Source organism: Rhipicephalus sanguineus, chromosome 11 (genome assembly GCF_013339695.2).
Source record: "Rhipicephalus sanguineus isolate Rsan-2018 chromosome 11, BIME_Rsan_1.4, whole genome shotgun sequence".
Classification (NCBI taxonomy): Eukaryota; Metazoa; Arthropoda; class Arachnida; order Ixodida; family Ixodidae; genus Rhipicephalus; species Rhipicephalus sanguineus.
In genome coordinates, this window is record NC_051186.1 from 76,358,398 (window position 1) to 76,380,768 (window position 22,371).

The 22,371-nt window shown below is 46.5% G+C and overlaps 1 protein-coding gene across 2 annotated transcripts; it reads left to right on the forward strand.

Moving 5' to 3' along the window:
* The first annotated feature begins 994 nt into the window (after positions 1-994).
* Positions 995-15,974, forward strand: LOC119374183 (glucoside xylosyltransferase 2-like). Of its 2 annotated transcripts, XM_037644242.2 has the most exons (4): positions 995-1,220; positions 7,710-7,857; positions 12,869-13,000; positions 15,859-15,974. In XM_037644242.2, exons 1-4 carry the CDS (start codon positions 1,039-1,041, stop codon positions 15,862-15,864), a joined length of 468 nt encoding a protein of 155 aa, XP_037500170.1. In that variant the 5' UTR covers positions 995-1,038; the 3' UTR covers positions 15,865-15,974. The 2 variants fall into 2 exon arrangements, 1 of the variants encoding a protein (XP_037500170.1); XR_005180116.2 differs by lacking the exon at positions 7,710-7,857 and having other exon boundaries at positions 1,006-1,220.
* Positions 15,975-22,371: the final 6,397 nt, after the last annotated feature.

Here is a 22,371-nt window from a genome sequence, read left to right on the forward strand (position 1 = left end):
GCTCCCAACTCCGCAAAAATGGTACAATAGTGATGTCAAACGCAGTGGGGATCGTTGAAGAAGCACTCCCCCAAGAATTAGTTGTTTTGGTTTCGTTCCCGAGGTGCTGGGGTCATTTTGTGTGGTGTCGTCAAATGACGACGCCAGGGCCGAGACGGTCTAAGAACCCCAGGACGTCGAAATTACCGGAGCCTTCCACTACAGCATCTCTCATATTCATATGGGGGTTTTGGGACGTTAAACCCCAGATATCATTATTATTATGGTGCACCCGTACGAAAAGTGCTTAGAATTTAATGGTGATTAGGTAGAAAAGTGAAGTAGTTTTGTGCTGAACCAGCCAATAAATACTTTACTAACAAATATTTATTCTTTGGGGACCAAACGGCCCTTACCTCTTGAATAACTCTTGTAGTATAAGATCAAGAAGGGAGCCGACGGATGGATACACGTTATAGATTTCAAAACAGGAGAAAGTGCCTCAGATCAGGCTGGCCGACGTTTCGATAGGGGACCTATCTTTGTCAAATAACGACTGGTGCGTTTATAACCATGCGCTTCTTGACACGGCACCTGAGGTGCCGCCAGGTGCCGTTACCGTGCTCTATAGTGTGTTAAATTTACACAAACGCTAGCGCTCACCATGAATCAAACCGGCAGGGAGCGATCGCGAGAGAAAGCGCTAAAGCGTGCCACAAATTTCAATAACTGTTAGACGCCCTTGACGGATTCTAAAACTTTTTGCGACGATCGATTCGTGAGGCAATGGTCTGCAATGCTGAGGTTACTCCCGATTACGTGGGAAGGTGGTTCATAATCCACTTAAACGAGTAAAGTGCTTTACTGTGTAATGAACATGACCGTGCCCATCTGCACACACACAGACTGGGCAGATGACACCTTTTAGGGACCATCTATAGGCTCTGTCCTTTGTGCTTATGTACATATTTTCTTCTCACGATAAAATTGGTATTATTCAGCAGTGACAGAGTGCTCTGGCAATGTCCCTTTCCTGTGCAGCGCCCTTCAAGGAATATCATGCGTGGTGTCCGCCTGCTAGTCGCACTGTGCGTGCTAGCGGGGTTTGGCTGTCTTGTTATGACCCACCTAGGATACGTCGACATGAGAGTCAACTGGGCTGAACTCCGCGACAGACCATGGTACAACGTCAAGGATTCTGCCACCTTCAGTGATGTGACACTTCGAAGGCCTCCGCTGAGGTATGTATTCATCAATCGCCCCTGGACAGTATGAGAAACGCTACCAGTCTGCACGACATCGACACATCACAGTGCATGACATTGGCAATAATGTCTGCAAATATATAAATATTATTACATCTTACTGCTCAAAAAACGCACTTTCCATTAACAAATTGTAGCTCAGTATTGACTAAATCTCCTTGCACAGGGTTTGTCACTAGAACCAGCGTGCGCTGACGAAGATGAACCCCCCTTGTCGAAGCGCTGCCTCCAACAAAATTTTCTGTTCAACAACTGCGCAGCACTGCGAGCCTTGACCTTCTTCTGAAATTGTGTGCTGCATGGTCTACGTCGTATTAAGTGCGCAGCAATTTCGGGGCTCGAGCTGTCGTATGCTGTCGTCGTCTCATGTAGCTCGGCGTAACGCTGGAAAAACCACGCATAGCATAGCCATCTGTAGCATAATGAGCGCGCATTCGCGCCAAGGAGAAATCATCTTCCTCTTGTTCTTCGAGCGCCTTGATGGTGACATCAAGTACGGAGCACTTTAGGGGCCCGGGCTGTCGTATGCTGTCGTCGCTTGGCGCAACGCAGGCAAAACCACGCGTAAAAATAAAAAAGAGGAAGCAAGCGAGAAATAGAAAGAGAGGAAAAGAAAATTAAGGGAAGAAAATGCAAACAAATATAAAGACACAAAAAAGACTGAAAAACTGGAAAAGAGAAAAAGAAAGAAAGAGAGGACCGCCTTTCAACAGATCTGATGTCACCTCATCCTCACGTGCGGCTTTGCCTCTTTGCATTCCCTCGAAGGCTTTCTTCAACTGTCGTTAGTGGTGGGCTGTGTGATTCGTCTGTGCTACTGCTACTTCTTACATTATCGCCCTGGTTCTCCCGACTACTATACATATCTCTGTCGAACTCCTCAGCTACATTACCTATCCTATCCATATTGGTATTTTCCTTGCCTTCCTTGTCCCTTAGTGCATACATCTGGTTTTAGGGGCGAAGCTCCTTCCAGTGTGGGTCGTTCCCTCCTAGGCGCATTGGCGAGGCCATCAAACTACGTTTTTTGCGCGACCCTATGCTTCGAAAAAAGCCGGGATAGTGCAGCCATCGCCGCTAAAAACACACGTGAACTTTCAAAGACCTCCAAAAATGGACAACTATGTCCATCTAGCCGAAAACATATCAAGCCAACGTCTCCTTTTATGGCCTCCGATATTGCGGGCGCGCGGCGTCCCCGCCATCTCGGAGGCCATACTCCTTTCTAGAGGAGGCGTTGATCAAGCAAACATTCGATAATGTGCTGCCATCTGCGAGGCATTGTGAGAAATATATCTCGACTCTAGCACAGGAAAGTGCTTTAGATCGAAAACCTGTACCAGTGCCTGTACCATTACTATAGATACATAGCGCGCGCGTGTGTGTGTCTGTGCGCGTGTGTGTAACAACACACATTAATAAGTATGCACTTAGTGGTTGAAGTGCGCACTGGTGGCCGGATTTCGCTATCGCGTTCAACTCTTAAAGGCGAAGCTTAAGGGTCCCCCAATTTTTTTCCTTACCATCAAATCACAGGAGACAATGCTTTTTAAAAGTAATGCGGAAAAGTAGAACATTTGAAACCGCGAAGTAAAGAGTTTATCATGCTTTCGATGGTAGCCGGGTCAGGGAAAGGCCCAATGGCACGAACTTACACTGCCACGTACTAGCATATTGCTCAATGAGGCCTTAAATCAGCACTTTATGCACTTCTCCTTGTATCACCTGCCGCTCGTCATGTGAGACGTCGTACGGACCTAAGCGTATGGTATTACCGTTTCCGTTTTAAATAGAACAGATAGTTTTAGTACCGGGGCCTCCAAGCGGCTCGTGTACGCTCTCTCCTGTCCTTTGTACTCCCAGCCGCACCCCAGAACAATACAAAGGAACGCAAGAGCTTATGCACGCAAGCCGCCTTGAGTATCTGATGACTGACCACTCACCTAAGACAAAAGAGCGGACTTGCAGGACAAGAAATTACGGCTGATCCCCGTTTCGGCTGATCGTGACAGTCCATTTGCTTGAGCGCAAGAGGGCACCACCGCCTCAGCGCTCACCACGTGGCAAGAGAGAGCAAACGGCGCGTTGACTATTGTAACGCTCTTTCTGATATGAACGCTGAACTACCAGCTCGCAAGGAACGAGAACGCGCCCTCGCCCGCGAGGGACAACGCCTACGCAGGCAGCGTCTGCTAGCGAAATTGAAAAAACCGAGAGCTCGCGCTGCACAACCGTTCACGGGTCACCCCATATAAATAAGCACTGAATCTTGACCTGCAATGTAGTGCCGGTGGGAGCTTTCTCTTGTGCGTAGTTGAACGATTATTATTCGCAGCGTGCACCTTAACTACACTCTAAGAAAAAAAGGACTAAAAGGGGTAGGGAGGTTAGTCATTTTGGGGATCAACTGATTTGCCACAACCAATAGTCCTTTTGGGGATGAACTGCAAGGGGATAAACAGTTAGTCTTTGAAGGATTAACTGCAAAGGACTAACGGTTGCTCCTGTAAGGAGTAACAGTTGATTTTCGGATATGGTCCCTGAAGGAGCAAATGTTACTCCTGTAAGGACTAACAGTTGGTTTTTGGAAATGGTCCCTGAAGGAGCAAATGTTACTCCTTGAAGGAGTATTGGTTGATCCTCAGAAATTATCCTTGGGAGAGCAAATCACGCTTCGCAATTGTAAAAAATGGTGGCGAAGTTCCTGCGCTCTTAGGAACGGACATTTCACGGAAACATGCCACTTAAATAGTGCTTTAGAAGTGGTACCCAACTTACATGTATTAACTGCTATTAATGCATTCAGTGAGCGCTTGCAAGCAATAATGCTGATCATTCGAATTTACTTTGCCGAACTTGAGAGAAATTGTGTATACCGGCTTCAAGACTTGCCCTAGCGAGAATATTTAGTTGCGTGCCCTGATCTTTCAATCCTTTAAAACACTTTGAATCCTATGAACAAGGTAAAAACTTGGCGAGAAGTGGCAAATCACGACACGGGAACACAGGTCACATGAATGACACCAAACACACACACATGCACAGTGATTCAGGTTACCAACGGTTTTTATTTCTTGATTGTGTAAGTTGCAGATAACCTACGGTGTTCTATAAAGTATTCAAGGAAGAAAGAGAAACACGATTCTATTAACATCAATCTTTATTTTTACGAAAACACCAAAAAGGAACGAATGCCATCATTTAGTTGGTGTAGGGCCTGTTCCCGAATTACTAGGGCGAGTCCTACCTGGAAGAAATAAAAAAAGAAAATTTTGTTACAAAATAAAGTAGCTAGAAGAGAACGACTTAATCACGTAAGCCCCAATAATTGCGCAGTCGCATGCTCAAAAACATGCGACGCACAATGCTTTTTTAGTCTTCATATTATTTATAATACAATGTACCAAGGCAATGAAAATAATAAACTTACCTTCAAAATTAGCAGAGGGACGTTGTTTGCAGAGCAAGTAAATCCAGAAATTGTTGATCACACCTCGATGTGACGGCGTCCATCTCTGAAGCTTTGCAGAAAGGAAGCTGCGGTGGAGTCTTGCATGTAAGCTGAGGTGTCCATTTTTCCGCAGGCAAGTTACGATGTTGGATCCAATGAACAGCCGGTACACAGAAACAAACGTGCATGCGCGTCCACAATTGCAGCACATGCAGCGAGTTATGTTCTTCACAGCTGCGTTCATAATCTGCGTAAATAGCGGCACTCGCTGACCCCGAAACAAGAGCAAGATAGATCACAAGTGACGAACAAGACCCGCACTCGACACTCCGGCGAGCGATACTGAAGAAGAAAGAGTGCGGCGCGGAAGGATACCCAACATAAGCGCTGAAACGTCCGTCAGATTTACACGATTGTCACCGCCAGTGAATATTGGGAAGCTTATTGGTGAACTAAGTTTCAAGTCCTCATAATTTATGACAATGTTAACACACTACAAATTAAATTACACTTTTCTCGCGTTATTTTCTTGATCGCAGCAGTAAGCGGGCCGACGCGCCGATGCCTTCTTGTCATCTGTGCAGTGGACATTTTGAACATGCGTTCGCCGAATTCCTTACCCCTCAGGTCGTCGCCGCCTGCAACCCGCACCGCGACAGAGTAGAAAGGAGGGCTTCGGAACAATAGGGCGCACCTGGCCGAGAGCTAAGCTCATGACCTTTGAAAGAGGCATTCGTGGGTCTACGATCACTGCTTCGCGTTCGTTCGAGGCTGAGCCTTGCTGCAAACAAAGGCCACAGAAAAAACCTCTTCCCTTCAACCTCTACCCGCAGGAGTAAATGCAACCGTTCGTCCCCCCATTAGTCTTTTCCGAGGTATGTCTAGTCCTCCGAATTTGCACACGACACGCACTTCGCGGCAGTTGGGACTAACGACACGATTTGAGGACTAAAGCTGACTTTACTCCCCCTTCAGCCGGTTTTTTTCTTAGAGTGTAAAAGCGGACTGCGGGTCTTTGTGTCTAATCTTTCTTCTGTCTCTCATTGCCCATTAGCAGTGATTTTGCTGTGAGAAACACCGGCGCACACTGCATGCTTCACCCGTCCACAGGTTTCACGTCAGCGGAGCTGAAACACCCTTTTTTATACGAAAGTACAGGCGGGCCAGCAGTCGGTCACTCGTGAAAGCGCCCTCCGGCCTCGCAGGTAGCTACTTGCAGGTGCGTTTGCAGAAACGGCGAATTTCCGCAAAAGGAACGTCAACAATTATGCGTGGTTTTCACTGACTTAACGTCGTAAAGACCAGTGTACAGCGAAACTGAGGAGCCCCCTTCACTGACTTAACGTCGCGAAGGCTGCTGACGTCATGACTAACGTCACATCACCTGTGCTCGCCGCGGCTGCACATTGCCTTTTCCCGCGCCCGACTCCACCCTAAATCGAGCCCCTCTGCTTGTCCTCTCCGTTTGACCAACTGCATGTCTCTAACCTTCAACTCGCCTGCTTCCTCCACTCGCCTCCGCTATACTATGCTGGATCCTCCATCCTCCTTTCCCTCCTCTTCACAGTGACGTCGTTCCTTCTCACACCGAGGTACCTCTCTTACCCCTTGCTGCACTATACTATACATTGTATTACTATGCTTTACCCTCTCCCTCCTCTCTTCCCTGTCATCTTTTTCTCCTCCTCACCCTCACTTCCTTTTTTCAATCCCTTGCTACGCTATACTATACTATACATGGCTGTGCTATGCTATGTGCTACTTGGCAGATATCTGCTTGTTTGCTAGCGACAGCTTCTTCATTATCAGTGGACTGAATGTGAGTAGCGGGGCTTGCCCAATTGCTGTTGCACATACCGCCTCGCTATGTTGCGAACATCAGTGACTGCGTTCAAGCGCGGCTTTAACCGCTCCGCTGTAAAATGGACGTTTCATCCCAAGTGAACTGCATCAATTGCCCGGCTACAATTATATGCTCTAAGCGCGCACCTGGCAGACTCGGATGTATTATTTACCTATAGGGCGGAGAACTTGAGGGCCCCGGACTGTCGCCTCAATTCGTCGCTTGGCGCCACGCTCAAAGCGCCAAAATAGTTAAAAAGAGGGCGCTACACGTCAAGTCAGTATCAAAATATGTCGAAAGAGGGCGCTACCGGTCAAGTCAATACCAAAACAGGTCAAGATAGGACGCCACTACCACACAAATGAAGGTTTCATTTCATGCCATGGGCGCCGAGCAGGCTGCAGTTTTGGAACACCAGCGCTCGGTTGCCCCAGAATGCCAAAGTCCCCGAAGGGCTAATTCGTCTGTCCGAGCCAGCCAAGCGATAGAGGAATACCAGTTTCAGTGCTTGACGTCCGTGGCAGCAGAGCAGTAGCATCGATTGCAGCGTTTCTTCGTACCGCGCGGAGCTGTCGCGTTCGATTTTGTTCGACATCGTTCTCGTGAGTGATCCAGCAACCACTTCATGCGGTTCGGTGGCACGTCCGACTAGCGGAGAGAAATTCATGCCTATCTTTCAGAGTGTTAAATACGTAAAACACATGCAATATTAAGCTAGATCGTTGTTTCGCACTTGCTAGTTGCACCTGGTTCCGCAGTAGACTTTGCGAGCGAGTGGGATTTTGCACCGCTCAATTCCTTTCTCCTCGCTTCAACAGGTGGCGCGACGCATCTTGCGAAACTCCAGAGTCTGACGTATACGTTCAGGTTTCATTCGAAGGCATATTCACGAGGCCTATGCAAATGAAACTTTCACTGTGTAATTGTACGTAATGCCACCGCGTGCGTCAATTTCATTATGTCTTATATTCGATCGACAACCGATGTATCACGCGCCGTAACCTTAGCGTTGTGCTCCGTTTCGTTAAGTGCTCCGTAATGTTTTGCACACTGAAGTTGGCGTATGCTACATTACTTGACTTTGCTAAATATACTCACCGCTTTCACATACATGCCTAATTTCATCGACACGAAGCCGAACCTTGCGTCTAACATGACGTTGGTTTTACAGTGAGAAAATGACCATGGCGTTCGTAATATGCGAGAACCATTTTCGTATTGGCATCGTCGCTGTCAAGTCAGCCGTAGCCTACTCGACGACAAGGCTGCACCTTATCATCATCGCAGATAAGAAGAACGAGAAAAAAATGCGAAAAGAGGTAAGCACGCAAACATATGTCAGCCGGGTCTTCTACAAGTTCGGTTTCATTAGGCCCTGGATTTTTATTTTTGTCGGAGAAGTTTTTGTCCGTCCTTTTCTGATAATTAGGACCTCAGACAACCACAGACAAAAATATTGAGACACTGGCGTAAGTATTTACGGATTTCCAGGCATGGCGTCAAATTAAGTCATCACGGCTCAGTGACAGTGAAATGACAAAAATGGCTTCTTTATTCCTGCTACTCATTACATTACACAAAAACTGAACCGACGTTGTAATTGGCAGTGTGGAAGTCCTGGAAACAACTACGGGACTTCGTCCCGAAAACGGCGCTATCCAGCCTCAGCTTACCCGCCTCTGTGTCAACCATGACTTCGTTCAAGCTTCTTCTTTGTGGCTACCATCTCGGCAGAAATGTCACAATGGTGGTTTCGATCGCAGTGGGGATCATTGAAGAAGTGCTGCCACAAGAATGACCAGTTTTGGTTTCATTTCCGAGGTGCTAGGCGAAATTTTGTGTGCTGTCCTCAATTGAGGACGCCAGGGCTGAAAGGGTTAACAGCGGAAATGTTTAGGGGCTAGCCACGTCCGTGGATTGTCTCTACTCGTCCCGCACAGCGCACAGCTGGTACCCCCGCCGGTTCGCCGCTGGATCACGTGGCCTTTCGGTGTGGCGAGATTGAGTCTGGTTAGGAAGGGAGGAGGAGGAGAGGTTAAGGAAAGGAAAGGAGTGCACCTGGCCGAAAGTGGTGGGGGAGAGGCTCGCTAGGAGGGGTAGAAGGTGAGGAGCGTCGTTGTACGCTCGCTGGGATGGTCAGAGGGTGTTACATGCAACAACGCTTCCATGAACTTCCTTGGCGAGGCGGGAATGTCGTGCACCGCAGCTGCGCTCGCGACGCTGCTCGCGTTCGGTTTGGGTGAGTGGCCGGATGGAATGGGCCACGTGAGCCAGCATATTGTCGCACCGGATCCACGTGGCTCAATTTGAAGGACAAAGAAATCCGTTGTGTAAACTGCCGAAGCTTAGGAGCGAAATGTAATACGGGAGGAAAGGGGCGACAGCAGATGCAATAGTACAATAAAGCACTACCACCACCACCACACAGCTTAACCTAGAGTAACAAATGTAGAACGAAGACACAACACAGAAATATTTAGAAGAGACTTGCAAAAAAGAGAAGCGCAATAGCCTGACGAAATGCGGCATCACTTCGTTGTTTCGACGGCTTTCACGGAGTGGAGCTGATCTGAATGAACGAATAAACTTTAATTGATGTCAGTCCGGCCGTTTCCTTCGGGCGGAGCGGGGAGAGGAAAAGCCGGAGCACTTGCACGATCGCGTTGCGTTGGCGTTCGTTGGGCATGCTACCGACCTCGCGTCGTGGAACGCGAAGAGGAACGCTACGCGTGTCTTGTCTTCCCTCTAGCCTGGCCGTAAATTCTCACAGGGCTAGCGGGGAACGCGGTCGACAGAAGCGCGAGAGGGGGGCAGCGTAGGAGAGGAGAGAGAGGGGGAGGGGACGCGCATGCGCTGGCGCTCATTGCGGCGTTGCGCAGGAGATAATTTTGGCATGTCTAGCCCGCGTTTCAGAGGAAGAGTGGAGAAGGGAGGGAAGAGGGGTAGGGAGAGGGGGATAGGAGAGGAGGTGTGTGGAGAGGGTATGCGCATGCGCAGTAAGGGTGGTCATGCCGCACACCACCACCCTCACCACCGGTTTGAACTCCGCTATAAGATGCTTCGCATCTAATAACCCCTATCCCGTTCAACCCTCCGTCGATGATAGATTTTTTTTCGAGGGCATTTGTTTCGGAAACTTACGGGACCACTTAATGGGTAATGCAGCTATTGAAGGCCTTGATTCTAGCTTTTCCTTCCTCCTAAGCAATGCATCCCCACATACGTTATTCTAGGTTCCAAGAAAACTTATGTAGTCAGGCATTTGTGAGAACTCCTTGACCACATAACGTCAAATATATCCGTATATCCGATAACCAAACTACTTGCACAAAACACATTCACTTTTCACGACCACATTTATCTTGTTCGTTTATTCGTTCGGTTTTGAAATAGCCGTTACCATGTAAAACACACTATCTTATTCATGACTGGGGTTTCAAACTTAACCCTGTAACCGTTTCACTACTCGAACGGTTTATGGAAAAACAGACCAGCATATTTGTCTTCGCGGCGCACCCTTTCGATCTAGTCTGGCAAACGCCCACTAATGTGCGTATTTTCCAAAACATTGCTTCTTCAAACCAGGAGAAAAACATTCATGCCATAATCAAGAAAGCTGGCACTCTACATGAGCTCTGCAATCCAACGTGCGTTTCTGGTATAGATCCCCCTCAACAGGGCACGCCATCAAATGAACGAGTTTGGCGCGTACATCACTAGATAATGATGGTCTCTGCAAATTGTCAAACACCTACGTGGAATGAAAACAAGGTAACCTTAAAGGAATACTGACATCATTTTTCTAAGGCGAGCTCCATACCAATCTCCTGTATACAGATACGGCTCTGAGCAAGTGCGAAGCTCGGCGAATGTTGATATTTATTTTGATATGAAAGTCAGTTTTCTGATGGCGCACCTACCGACATCTACATTAGCTTCACTTCAGGCCACAGCACTAACTCTTCTACACTTCTGCAATACTAACTGTTGACTTCACGCAGCAGTGTTGCTAGTTGTAATGCTGTCAGGTACCAAAACTTCTCAAGATGACCGATTGTGCGTCACCAAAACATTCAAAATGACCGCTTGTGCGTCACCAACGGAACCACGGTGTGGAGCGGCCGTGGAAACGTCACGATGTCTTGCGCGAACACGTGACGCGATGCTCATACCGCGTTGCGACTCTGGGTACAGTAGGAACCGAAACTAGCTTTTAAAAACATATTGTAATTACTTTTTCAGAGCGCACTCACGCTTAGCAGTACGTTTTCCAGGCTGTTGAGCGCTCGGCCTTTCATTTGACGCAAGAAAACGAAAAATTGAAAATTTTCGTGTCAATACTCCTTTTAAAAAAACGTTGCGTGCGCTTTCTTTCGCGGAAGCCGCGCTCCCAGAGGAAGTGACGGCAAGATGCACGCATGCCTACGCTACAGGCTGTTCCTGCCTATTGAATACGCATTCATAAAATGTACATTCTACTTTGTGGGTTCTTATCCTAACTTTTCTTCTTTGTGTTTTATGTACCAAAGTTGGGTAACAGTGAAAAAAAATATCTTACACTCATAGAAAAAAAAATAGTCCTTTGACTCTTTCTTGAGAGTTCTGGCTTGCCACGTGTACGACTCTCTTTAAAGGGACAAGTTAACTCTCTTGTGGGTCACACGACTCCCCCAAGAGAGTATAATTATCTCGAGAGAGAGTCCAGGTGTCTCTTTAAAGAGATCTCCCACGACACATAGGGACGTTACTCCACAGGCTTCTACTGGAAGTAGCTTATACAAACAGCTTCCTGCACTAGATACACCGATCCAGCTCACCGGAATGCTACTGTGGTCACGGGCATATTCTTTTGTAATGCGTAAAGTACGCAAGTGAAAGAGACAAATAAATAACAAATGAGCAAGTTTGGACAGACGCCAACTCACATTACAGAAATTATTTGGGCCGTGGCCTGAAATCCATCTTCAGAAAAAGGCTTTCATCTTCCTGAAAGACTTCTTAGTGGACACCGGACTAGATAAGCGCTTGTGATGAACAGCCATGTGTTGCTATATACGGAATGATGTGTTAGTCCGTATAGTGTGGGCAGAATTAGAAATGTGTGCGATTGGACACTTTCAGTGTGCTATATGATTTTTTTAATTGCTCAATTTTTATCTTGGGTAACCCTTCTTTTATTTTGCTGCAGAACTTATAGAAATGGAGTAGCCGAGATAATACAAACCTCAACCTCTCCATAGCAAGCCACTTAAAACAGAACAGAGCAGAGTCACATATGTGGCAAGCCAGAACTCTACAAAAAGAGTCAAAGGACTCTCTTTTTTTTTCTTAGAGAATACTTAACAGATGGAGAGACTGACAGTTTTCACATTTCGTCTGCATAGAAATGCTTAGGCTTTAAAAAGTATGTTTGAGATCCTGATGCATCTGAGATATAGAAGCATGTTTTCTCGATGATCATTAGTAACCCCCCCCTCCCTTTTTTTCTTTTTGTGTGGTGCTGGATCCCAGCAACGTAAGGCTTTAGCGAAGAGGTTCACCTCTCGTGACCCAAAATAGCACAATAAAAAGTGTAACGAAACTCCGATATATGAAGAAAAAGCCTGATAACGAAGTAGTAATGCTTCCAGTTAATGACTGTATTGGATAGATAGGTTAATGAGGGTTTCGTTTAGTGAAGAAACAGTTGAGTAAGCCGCGTGAATAATTGATTAAAACCTAATGAAAACGGCCAGCACAGAAAAGTGCCTATGGGTCTGCAGTGAGTGACGTTCGGTGGGCACGAAGTAACGAAGCGTTGGTCTAAAGGAACTATGATACTCGTACTTACCACTCCGGATACTTACTTGGGATTAATTCAGGGTCTCATTACACCGTAAAATGTCTACAGCTTCGCTGCGAGCAGGGCTAGTGAGACGGGGTTTGTGGGGTAGGCACAAGTACAACCGTACTCTCCCCTCCGTTACGTCACGCGTCAGGCGGCACAACGTAGATGCAGCTGTTGTGTGAGCTTGATTCTCGCCGTACTGTCGGATCCCTCTAGAGCAAAAGTGCAGGGATACTTATTTGAACTTTCGAAGTTTGCGTGCAATTCTTAGCCGTTTGATACTTTACAGGCACAATCACCTTGAGTGATTCACCTGCCGGACTTGTTTCATTTCAATGTTCACACCAGATGAAGGGTCTCTTAAAACTAGGTATATGTGCGCTACTGACTGAGATTGCGATGAGAATGAGAACTGTGCGGGGAATACCTAACCATTTCTTTTATTTCTGATGAGCTCTTCTTTTTCTTGTTTGCTTCGCCTGACACACCCGTCCATTCTCAAGTACTCATCCTGGCCAGATAGCGTGAAGAAGAGGGTCAGCTGTGACGTGATGCCGTTGTGGTTCCCCGAGGGAGACGAGACCGATTGGTGGGCAATGTTCGCGCCCTGCGCATCACAGAGGCTTTTTTTTCCGGTATGTACGCACCTAAAGGTGTATCCCATTCGCGGTTAAATTTAGTGCCATCACGTTTCTTTGTTGAAATGGTGAAAATTGTACTACATTTCTAGAAAGCGGTGCAGTTACAATAAAGCACACAGGGCCATTTACGCATTGGCCTAGGACGGCACCAAGGCGAAAGCCATCTTCTTCTTTTTCTTCTCCGTCGATGTATTAATCTTCTCCCACCTCCTCCGAAAGCTTTCTGCATCTAACGTGCTTTTGCTCTTCCTCCGTGATCGGCCATGACATTGTCGCCTTTGACCAAGCGACAACGACATATGATTACGTTACGTTATGTGACGTCACAGTGACGTCATGATGTCGCACACTTTAGCGATCTGTGACGTCATTATGACGGCATATTGTGACCCCGTGGCGTGAAGACGTTTTGCATTGCTCGTGTTTAGGCCGACGTCGTGGGAAGCCCTCGGTCAATATTCGCGTTTGATGAGGCACCTTAGGCTTTCGCATTTGAATAACAGGAAGAATGACCACGATGAACCGGTGAATTCATTACGAAATTCAAACTAGGAGGCGGAGGGATTAGTGGACTATCATGCTGTAGTTTACCATACAGGACAAAAACATTACTTAGTTTTGAACGAACTGCCATTGAACTGCGCAGATATGATGTTCTACATACAGCGTTTGTATCCTTTTTTTACATGCAGCGTTTGTACCCTCCTATGAAGGAAGAATCAACGATCATTTTACGTGCAAATGTAAAATGTATATGTACTGCATTAGCCTATAAGCAATGTATTCTAATGTACCCTTCTTCACGGTAGCAAGAAAATCGACCGACCCACTGGAATTCATTACGACGCAGTATTTTTACGCGCTACCTTAACTTTATTTTCAGAGTATGCTTCCTAATGTGGACGCCGTCCTCTACGCCGACACAGACGTGATATTTGTACATCCAATAGAAGACTTTTGGAGAATGTTCTACGCCATGAATGAATGGCAGATGCTTGGCATGGCACCAGAGACAGAAGACTTAAAAAACAACTACTACTTAAAAAAGGCGCTCCACCCGTTCGTGAAGCCGTTCTGTAAGAGCAGCTGTTTTTACACTTTTGAAGTGATATATTGCAAGTTAACACAGCCAGTGCAGCGGTGGTGGTCTATATCAGATAGTTGCGTCAAACTGCATTAGACAGCACAGCTACAACGGAACAGCGAAGCCCAGCTGTGTCGCACTTTTATTGTAGGACGCATGTTACTCATGACTTGCACAGGGTGTAATGTGCTCCCTACGTGCTCGAGGATTCAGTTCTCACTGTGTCTGACTTGACAGCGCGGCTTACTTCGTGATAAAATGACGAAAGACTTTCACAACTGGCAAAACAACTCGATGTTTTCAACCGATAGTATTTTGATAGAGAATATGGTAATATAATAATAAAGAAATGTGGTACGACAGCTTCGCAATAGTCGTGCCAAGCCTCACGCAAGATGGAGCTGGGCGGCCTTCCTTGTTGTTCTCTCTTTCTTTCTTCTTTTTCTCTGTTTTTTGTATCTGTTTATTTTTCTTTCTCCCTTTTTTTCTCGATCTTTCGATCTCTTTCCTTTCTTTCTGGCTTTCTCTCTCTCTTTCTCTTTCTCTTTCTGTCTCGCTCTAATTTTGGGGTGTCGGATGGTGCACTGATTGGGGCATAGATCTGCCACAGGTTCGTTCTATATATATATATATATATATATATATATATATACATATATATATATATATATATATATATATATATATATATATATATATATATACATTGCCAGATTGATTCACAAATAGTTTCCTGCTTGCTTGTTGCTTTATCCTATGCCTGTAACATAAGATGAATACTACGATGATGTAACCTCAGTGAATATATTGTAACCTAAGTATATTTCTGTGTTTAGCATGTATGCCATCAGACATTTGTCAAGACATTTATGTATGAATTGTACAGATTTATGCGACTCCGTCTTCATCTACATTTTCACTGTAACACTTTTGTGTGTTTGCTGTTTTTCTCTAAATGTACCCACTCCTGTAAAAACCCCACTTGGGGTTGACAGTATACTGAAATAAATAAATGAATAAATAAATAAATATATATATATATATATATATATATATGTATTCTGCTTGATCGAAATGCCAGAATACAGCAGGTATTGTCTGCAAGTTCTTCCTTCCATCAAAGGGATTTGTGTACTTTCGGTGTTTTTATTGACACGATGTACAGATGTTGGCGTCTTCTTCCTTTTATGCTGAAAGAAGTAATGCCACAATCAGCGAATAAACCAAGGTACCCAAAACACTGCATTCGCACCAAGGAACGTAATGTTACGTACTAGGAGCATTGTTGACCGTAGTCATTTATCATATTCGAAGAGCGGTCCACAATCTAGGAAAGTTACATCATTTTGTACATTTCGCATCGCAGAATCATGTCGCGGGCACTCAAGGAGGATATGTCTTGCGTCTTTGTCCGTGTGGCAAAATACATTGCGGATCATTGCGGATAGAACTATGTGCGCCTATATTTCTAAAAAAAGGCCGTAAGCAATGCAATACTGCAATATAATTTTTCCATTGCCATTAAACTTCGCCGCAATGTTTCGCCTTATTGTTTCTAAGGATTACGTCTGAGCAGTTCAACTCCCGACCAAAGCAGATGCCAAGCCTCCGTAATATGTGCTTTCGAAACTGACTGCCTCTTGCTACTGGTGTATCTTAGCAGAGAAATTGCTCGCGTGGTGCCCTGGTACAATGTGTCTGTGAGTTGTCGCTCATACAAGGCAAAATATCCCTAATACGTCCCTTTCGTTTCTCTTTGATTGTGCAGCACTGAATTCTGGGTTGCTGATGATGAACCTTACGCGTATGCGTGCCTTCCACCTGGAGAACCGCTTGATGCGGCTGCACGAGGAGTTCAAGGGCCGCATTCCATTTACGGACCAGGACCTGCTGAGCATCGCGTTCGCTCGATATCCGCTTGGGATATTCACCTTCACGTGCCGCTGGAACTACCGCGGAGAGCACTGCCTCGGCAAGGCCTTATGCGCGGACGGCCCAATCGCGGTGGTGCACGCCTCACGCAAAATGCTTCGAAGCAGCCCCCAGCCGGCGTTTCTCACTCTTCATCGAGCTATGCGGCACGTAAGTGCACCATCAATAATAAACGCAAACACGCTTGCCTTTTGTAGCGTTAGCTACACTGCCCTAGCTGAGCCAGTTTCGCGTGCCTCCTCAAGAGGCGTGCTGCAGCGTGCGCGAGGATCAGTGATGTCACGCACCGGAGCCGGCACCTCCCGCGCACTCCGCCGCCGGTCTGCGCTTTCCAGAGAAAGCGACGTCGTAGCCGTGGCAGACGTATCGGCGCCGGAGCGCGCGCAGCTATTCGCCTTCACTGTGCAGTCGCCGTCTGACACTGCGCTGGAGCCGCTTGATAGCGCCTCTGACTGTCGTTTGCCAGTGTGGTTTAGCCATGGAGAAGGAGAGCGCAAATGCGGCTCAACGGCGCAGAAGAGCGGAGAAGCTTAAAGGGGAACTGCGGTGCATTTTCGACCATATTCAGATAACGCCGTTTCCAAATAGTATTCACAGTCTTGTATCGACTAGGGTGGTTCATTTTGCTGAGAGACTCGTCAATAATTTTAAATAAGCGATAAACGATGTGTAAAAACCGAAACCGAAATAGGGAGCTGCTTCATGGGTAGACCAGGTAGACGACGACGTCACGAAGTGCACTAGACGCCGCCGTAGCACGCGTGATTCTTCTACCGCGCGGAAAGCAAGCTGGCGATGTCTTCCGACGCGGCAGTCAAGCTGTGCCAGCTCGTTCGAATTCACCAGTGATGACTTCAGCGACGAGTGCAGCTATCTGAGCGCGGAAGCATCGCCTTTTGCTTTCGACCCGCCGGCGCGTGAAGCAGCTGACGTGCCCCGCATCGATAGCATCGAGCTGCGGCAAAACGAAGGGTGAGCCAAGGGTCATCACGTTTGATCGGAGCACACAGGAGCGTTTTTACCGGGGGACCAGTTGACGCGCCGAACCGCACAAAGCCACTTCTCCCGAACAGCGCTGTCGGAGGGAAACAAGTGACAACACACACCCGTGGTGTTCTTCGCTTCGTTCTTGCAACCTTCAGCACAACACCTGCCTCCACCCATCGTTTTTTACCACGTGCTATATGCAGCTTACAAAAGCAACAACTGTGCTAGCGTCGTCGTCGCCTCGAAGAAGAAAGCGCGCGCAACGTCCGTCTGCTGGGCGAGGCGGGGTAGAAGAGCGGGTAGAAACGATGTGTCACGTACACAGGGTGGCCCGCATTTAAAGGCGTGATTCCAGAATTGGCTACCAATTTTAAAATTCGTTTTCTAAAAAACTAAATGAGTTACGGTTGTATGATTTGGCACATACCATCAGGGTACCGAAGAAAACATATGCTGAAAGTTTAATTGACATCGGTGAATATCGAAAGATCCCCGGAGTTCCCCTTTAAAACTCATCGGATCCCGAAGTAGTTGCCTGGCAAAATAAATATACATGTGCCACATAATACGTATACCGTGTGTGTGTCATTGGAGCAGCAGTAAGCACGATAATCATGCTAATCCTAGACAATCAGGAAAGCTAAGAATAATTAGTTCAACCTTTGCTAACGCTACGTTATCCTGGCATAGCCGAGCTAAGCCACTGCAACATTTTTTTTTCATACTTTGGTCATGGGAATCGTCACATACGCACAGTGTGTTTCAATCTGCTATTTCTGGAACTCAGTTATTTATGTGGATGTCCTCGTTCTTGTTACGTCGTTAACATATGGCGATGGTGACGTGGGAACCAAAAGGATTACATGTTTAAAACACAAGAGGGTTAATGTGAGTTTCGTATTTAAGCGCAAGCCAAATACAAGTACATTAGAAATTCGAGTTCACAAAGTGATGATCGTGCTCGAATAATTTCATTAAATTGGGAAATTCCTAAAACTCGGAAAGATACTTCTCAGTTCATTGATACTGAGCTACCGTGGCATTAGATTTGCGCTAAGGCATGCCTGCTCGTGTGAAAAGTCCAGTGAGGGTGGCCCGGAGGTAAAGCCTCCCGTAGCCGGACGATGCAGGCCAAATAGGCAGTCACGTGAATCCATGACAGGATGCCGATATGCATAGACTGAGCGAACGATTGTAGCTATTCGGCGAACAGGCCGAGCCGGATAGTTGATGATGACCCCTTTGCTACGGGCTGGTGTCACTGGACACCAGGTCAAAGATAGTTGTGAGGAGACTACCAGTGCCATCTGTTGCATAAACCATGAAATAACGAAAAGAACCACCGTAGTGTTCTTGGAGGAGCATTTACAGCGGCAATAAACCACCGCCGCCTCTTAGCGCCATCTGGTACGTAGCCGCGCTACCGACTGGTTGAGTCCCTTGTCCCGCACATTGGCGCGGCGTGCAGCCTCGTCAAAATATCACTATGGTTGTGACTAGGGTGGCTGGATGTTATAACGCGATAGCACTAGTAGAGTTAGACCACGCGCTCGAATAACAACCTATCTCTGTCAAAATTACGAACAAGGTCGCCACCCTTTGTTCACTTATTTAAGGAAAAACTCCGTTAAATTGGGTGTTGACTAGTTAGTTTCATTAATTCGGGTTGATGAAAACAATGAACCGTGTGGGCACCCGCCAGGGAATGGAAATTTCTTCGTTATATCGGGAACTTTTAAAATCGGTTTCCCTTAAATCAAGTTTCAACTGTAGACGACTAAGGAATCGTAGATGAACTGTAAGTGCTAATAGTGTTTATGAACCTCTCACGCAATATTCACCCGTCATAACGCATAACGCTTATGACGGTTGAAGACTGGATAGTAAGGTATAACTAAATCGTATAAGCGCAAAGCCAACACTGCGTCGTAGCACTTTTGCGAACTCACAATGCCATGCTAATGCACACAACCTTTTCTTCGTAATATCAAGCCGGCTTCTGTTCACTCCTGGCCAGGTAGCGCGAAATTCAACAAAGTAGGAAAAGCTTCTGGAACAGAGATGCTAGCGTTTGGTCCCCTTCTCAAGCAAAAGTAAAGTTCACGTCATCCATTCTCTTAACATCTTTTCAGTTCAAGCTTGGACAAAAACTCGTGGATGACTTCATTGTTCCTCTCAACAAAAGCCTACGGAGGACAACTTTGACGGCGTGCACAAAGGTGTTACGGAAGGAGCTACGTCTGCTTCGGCTGTCAGCAAGTCGTGTCGACAACATAACTGCCCAAGCTGCGCCAGCGAGCGAACCGTAGTTGCGGAGGGTATCTCCGTGCGGCTGTGGCGACGTTTCCTGGGGGCGGCGTTGCGTCACACATTGCGAGATAGAATAAAAAGACAGCGACCATGAAAAATAGTGCGGAAAAAGACGTTTCGGCTCCCCTGACGGGAGCCTTGTGATCAAGGCTGCCATCAGGGGAGTCGAAACGGGCTACCTTACGATAAAAGGCAACGCTTACGCATCACTTAGGCAACTCCCAAGGGAGAGATAGAGAGAGAACAACTTTATTGGTTCGATCCGGCAAAACAGGGGAGGGGATAGGGATGGAGACTCTTGCGTGCCCGCTTGCCCTACGGAGGCGGGGGCCGTACTACAAGCCCGAAGGCGAGCACTGGCCGCCTCGCGCTCCAAGGGGAACGTGGCACGTGCTGGATCTTGTCTCTGTGGGTAGTCTTGCCTTCGTTGTGATGCTTCGTATCTTCGTCCTAGACCTTGCGTCCACCCTTATCCGTTGCCCCGCGAGCGAGACGACGTTGATTCTGCGTGAATTTTAAAGCGAAGCTCTTTAAGCCGTCGGCAATTGCTTGTGCTCCGTCATAAAAAATTATGATCGTCACGAACCGACACGCGCTCTTTTCATTCTCATTGCACTCAAGCTGTTTAAGCTGTCGGTACCTTGTGCTCCGTCGTGCAAAACTCCTCAAGTAGGTGTGCGCCCCAGGAATTGAGCGAGCCCCACTACCGAGTACAGTATGTGCGAGTGTCAAACGAAAACGGACGCGGACAGAAGGAGATAGAAAGCAAGAGTTAGAAATTAGAGAGAAAAGAAGCGATAGGAAGAGGAAGAGAAAAGTAGATATAAAGGGAATAAAGACGTAAATATATAAAAAGACAGAAAAATAGAGAGAGAAGAAGGAAAGTGATAGCAGGGAGGGGAAGAGAAAAATGGAGATAATTAAAGGGAATAAAGACATACATAGACAGATAGAGAAAGTAAGAAACCGAGAGATGCAGGGAAAGAAACAGATATACAGAGAGAGAAGGAAATGGGAAGCGATAGAGAGAGAGAGAGAAATGGGAGAAAGAAAGAAATAGGAAGAAACACACATAAAAATATAATAAAAAGACAAAAGACGTAGAAAAAAGAAGAGGGAGAGAAATAAAGCGATAGACAAAGAGTAAGAGAAAGAGATAAATAATGGGAATAAAGATATGAACAGATGAAAAGACAGAAAAACGTGGACAGAGAAAAAGAAAAACCAAAGATATATATATATATATATATATATATCTGTCCGTGTGTGTGTTTACATTGTGGGCATTTATTATGCACATCTTCTTCATGTGTGCATTATCACCATCATAATGCATTTGGTTATGCATCCTCATCTTCGTCGTGTATCATCATCATCAGTGTGGGTTGATCGTGCCTGTTCGCTGCCGGGTCTTCGGGCCAAATAAACGTCTGCCCTACCAAGACCTCATAATATATATATATATATATATATAGAGAGAGAGAGAGAGAAAGAGCAGTATAGAGAAGACGAAAGAAAGGGAGACAAAGAGAAACGAGGAAGCCCGCTCGGCTCCGCACTTCCTTCAGGCTTGGCACCACTGGTGCGATGCTGCCATTAATTGTTTTTTCTTGTGTCCTTAAATTTAGCCACATTGAGGAATATTTTAAAATTGAATGCTCAATAAAAACGTCCGCTTCCTGCTTGGTGGTACATGTTGCCTTAGAAACCTCATGGTATTTGTTTTCGTCTATAACTAGCAAAACAATTTCATCGCTACCGCCTATCCAGGCATTACCTCATGAGGTAAAGCTGCCGCCTTAAATTCACGCAGGACAAGCCAAGCGGGCGAGGAGCCAAGAATCCTAGCAAATGCTTAGAAGTTTGTAACGCGAACTCGAAAGTCTGGAAACTGGAAAGGGAAATGACGAAACAGTTGATAGCAAGCGCTAACCGCGATTGAGAATTCGCTGTATTTTACGTGCGTGATGTTTCTTGAGCGTTCCACTGCCGCTGTATTAATTTAGTGAACAAAGTGGCTTACAAGAGCAACTGGTGTGCAAACATGTGATCGCAATAAAAGAAGACGACAGCGTGTCCACCATTTTCTGTTAATAGGTCGAGTAACTTACATAAGTTAAAACACCTTGAAATAACTTATCAGACAGCTGCTTAAACATACACAGTGATGTCAAATGCAAAGAACACTAACAACTAACAACTAACAAGAACACTAAACACAAACGAAACGTACTTTTGCAGGGTTCTTCCCACCTGGAGGCCCAATAATTCCTTCAAAGTTAATGTTGCCACAAACCATGTGCCCATAGGCGTGCGCAGGGTTCCCCATCCAGGGGGGCAAAGGTTCACCGCAGCGCCCCCCCCCACCCTACTAAGTGAATGTATGGGGCAGATTTTGCGCCCCCCCCCGCTCTTAGGTGACTAGAAGGGTCAATGTACGGGGCAGATTTCGCGCCCCCCCCTCTTAGGTGATTAGGGGGGGCGGCCGCCCCCCCTGCCCCCCCTGTGCGCACGCCTATGCATGTGCCACAGAAGTCACGCGGGCTCCGTTTGCCTAAATGTTGCAAAATTCTGTGTATGGCACTGCAGATTTTCTTACCGTTTTCGTGTGCTTTTAAATTTCCGATCCTTATGCCTTTTGTGGTTCTAGTGTTTTCACAAACTAGAACAATTGCAATGGGGCCCTCTTCATGCATGCGCTCCCAGTATCCTGCGAAAATTAAGCACATGTTTGAACAGTTGTATCACTGGATAATTTACTTCGTGGGACAGTAGAGAAGCCGTCCAGCTTTTCACCCTACTGCGACGCCTGGTCCAGTCATTGACGCTAGGGTGACTCCTAAAGAAGGAGAAATTATCGCTTCTGCGAGTTTCCACGTTATTTGCCTACCTCACACAATTAAGAAAATCATGGGGTCACATAGAGTAACGTCTGTGCAGCTCTAGCAACTACCTCTACGAAAGAAATGTTGGCGAGCCACCAATTAGGACTTCTGAACAGCATTTATGTAGCAAAAGTCTTTCACAGCATTACGCATGAAGCAACTTTAGG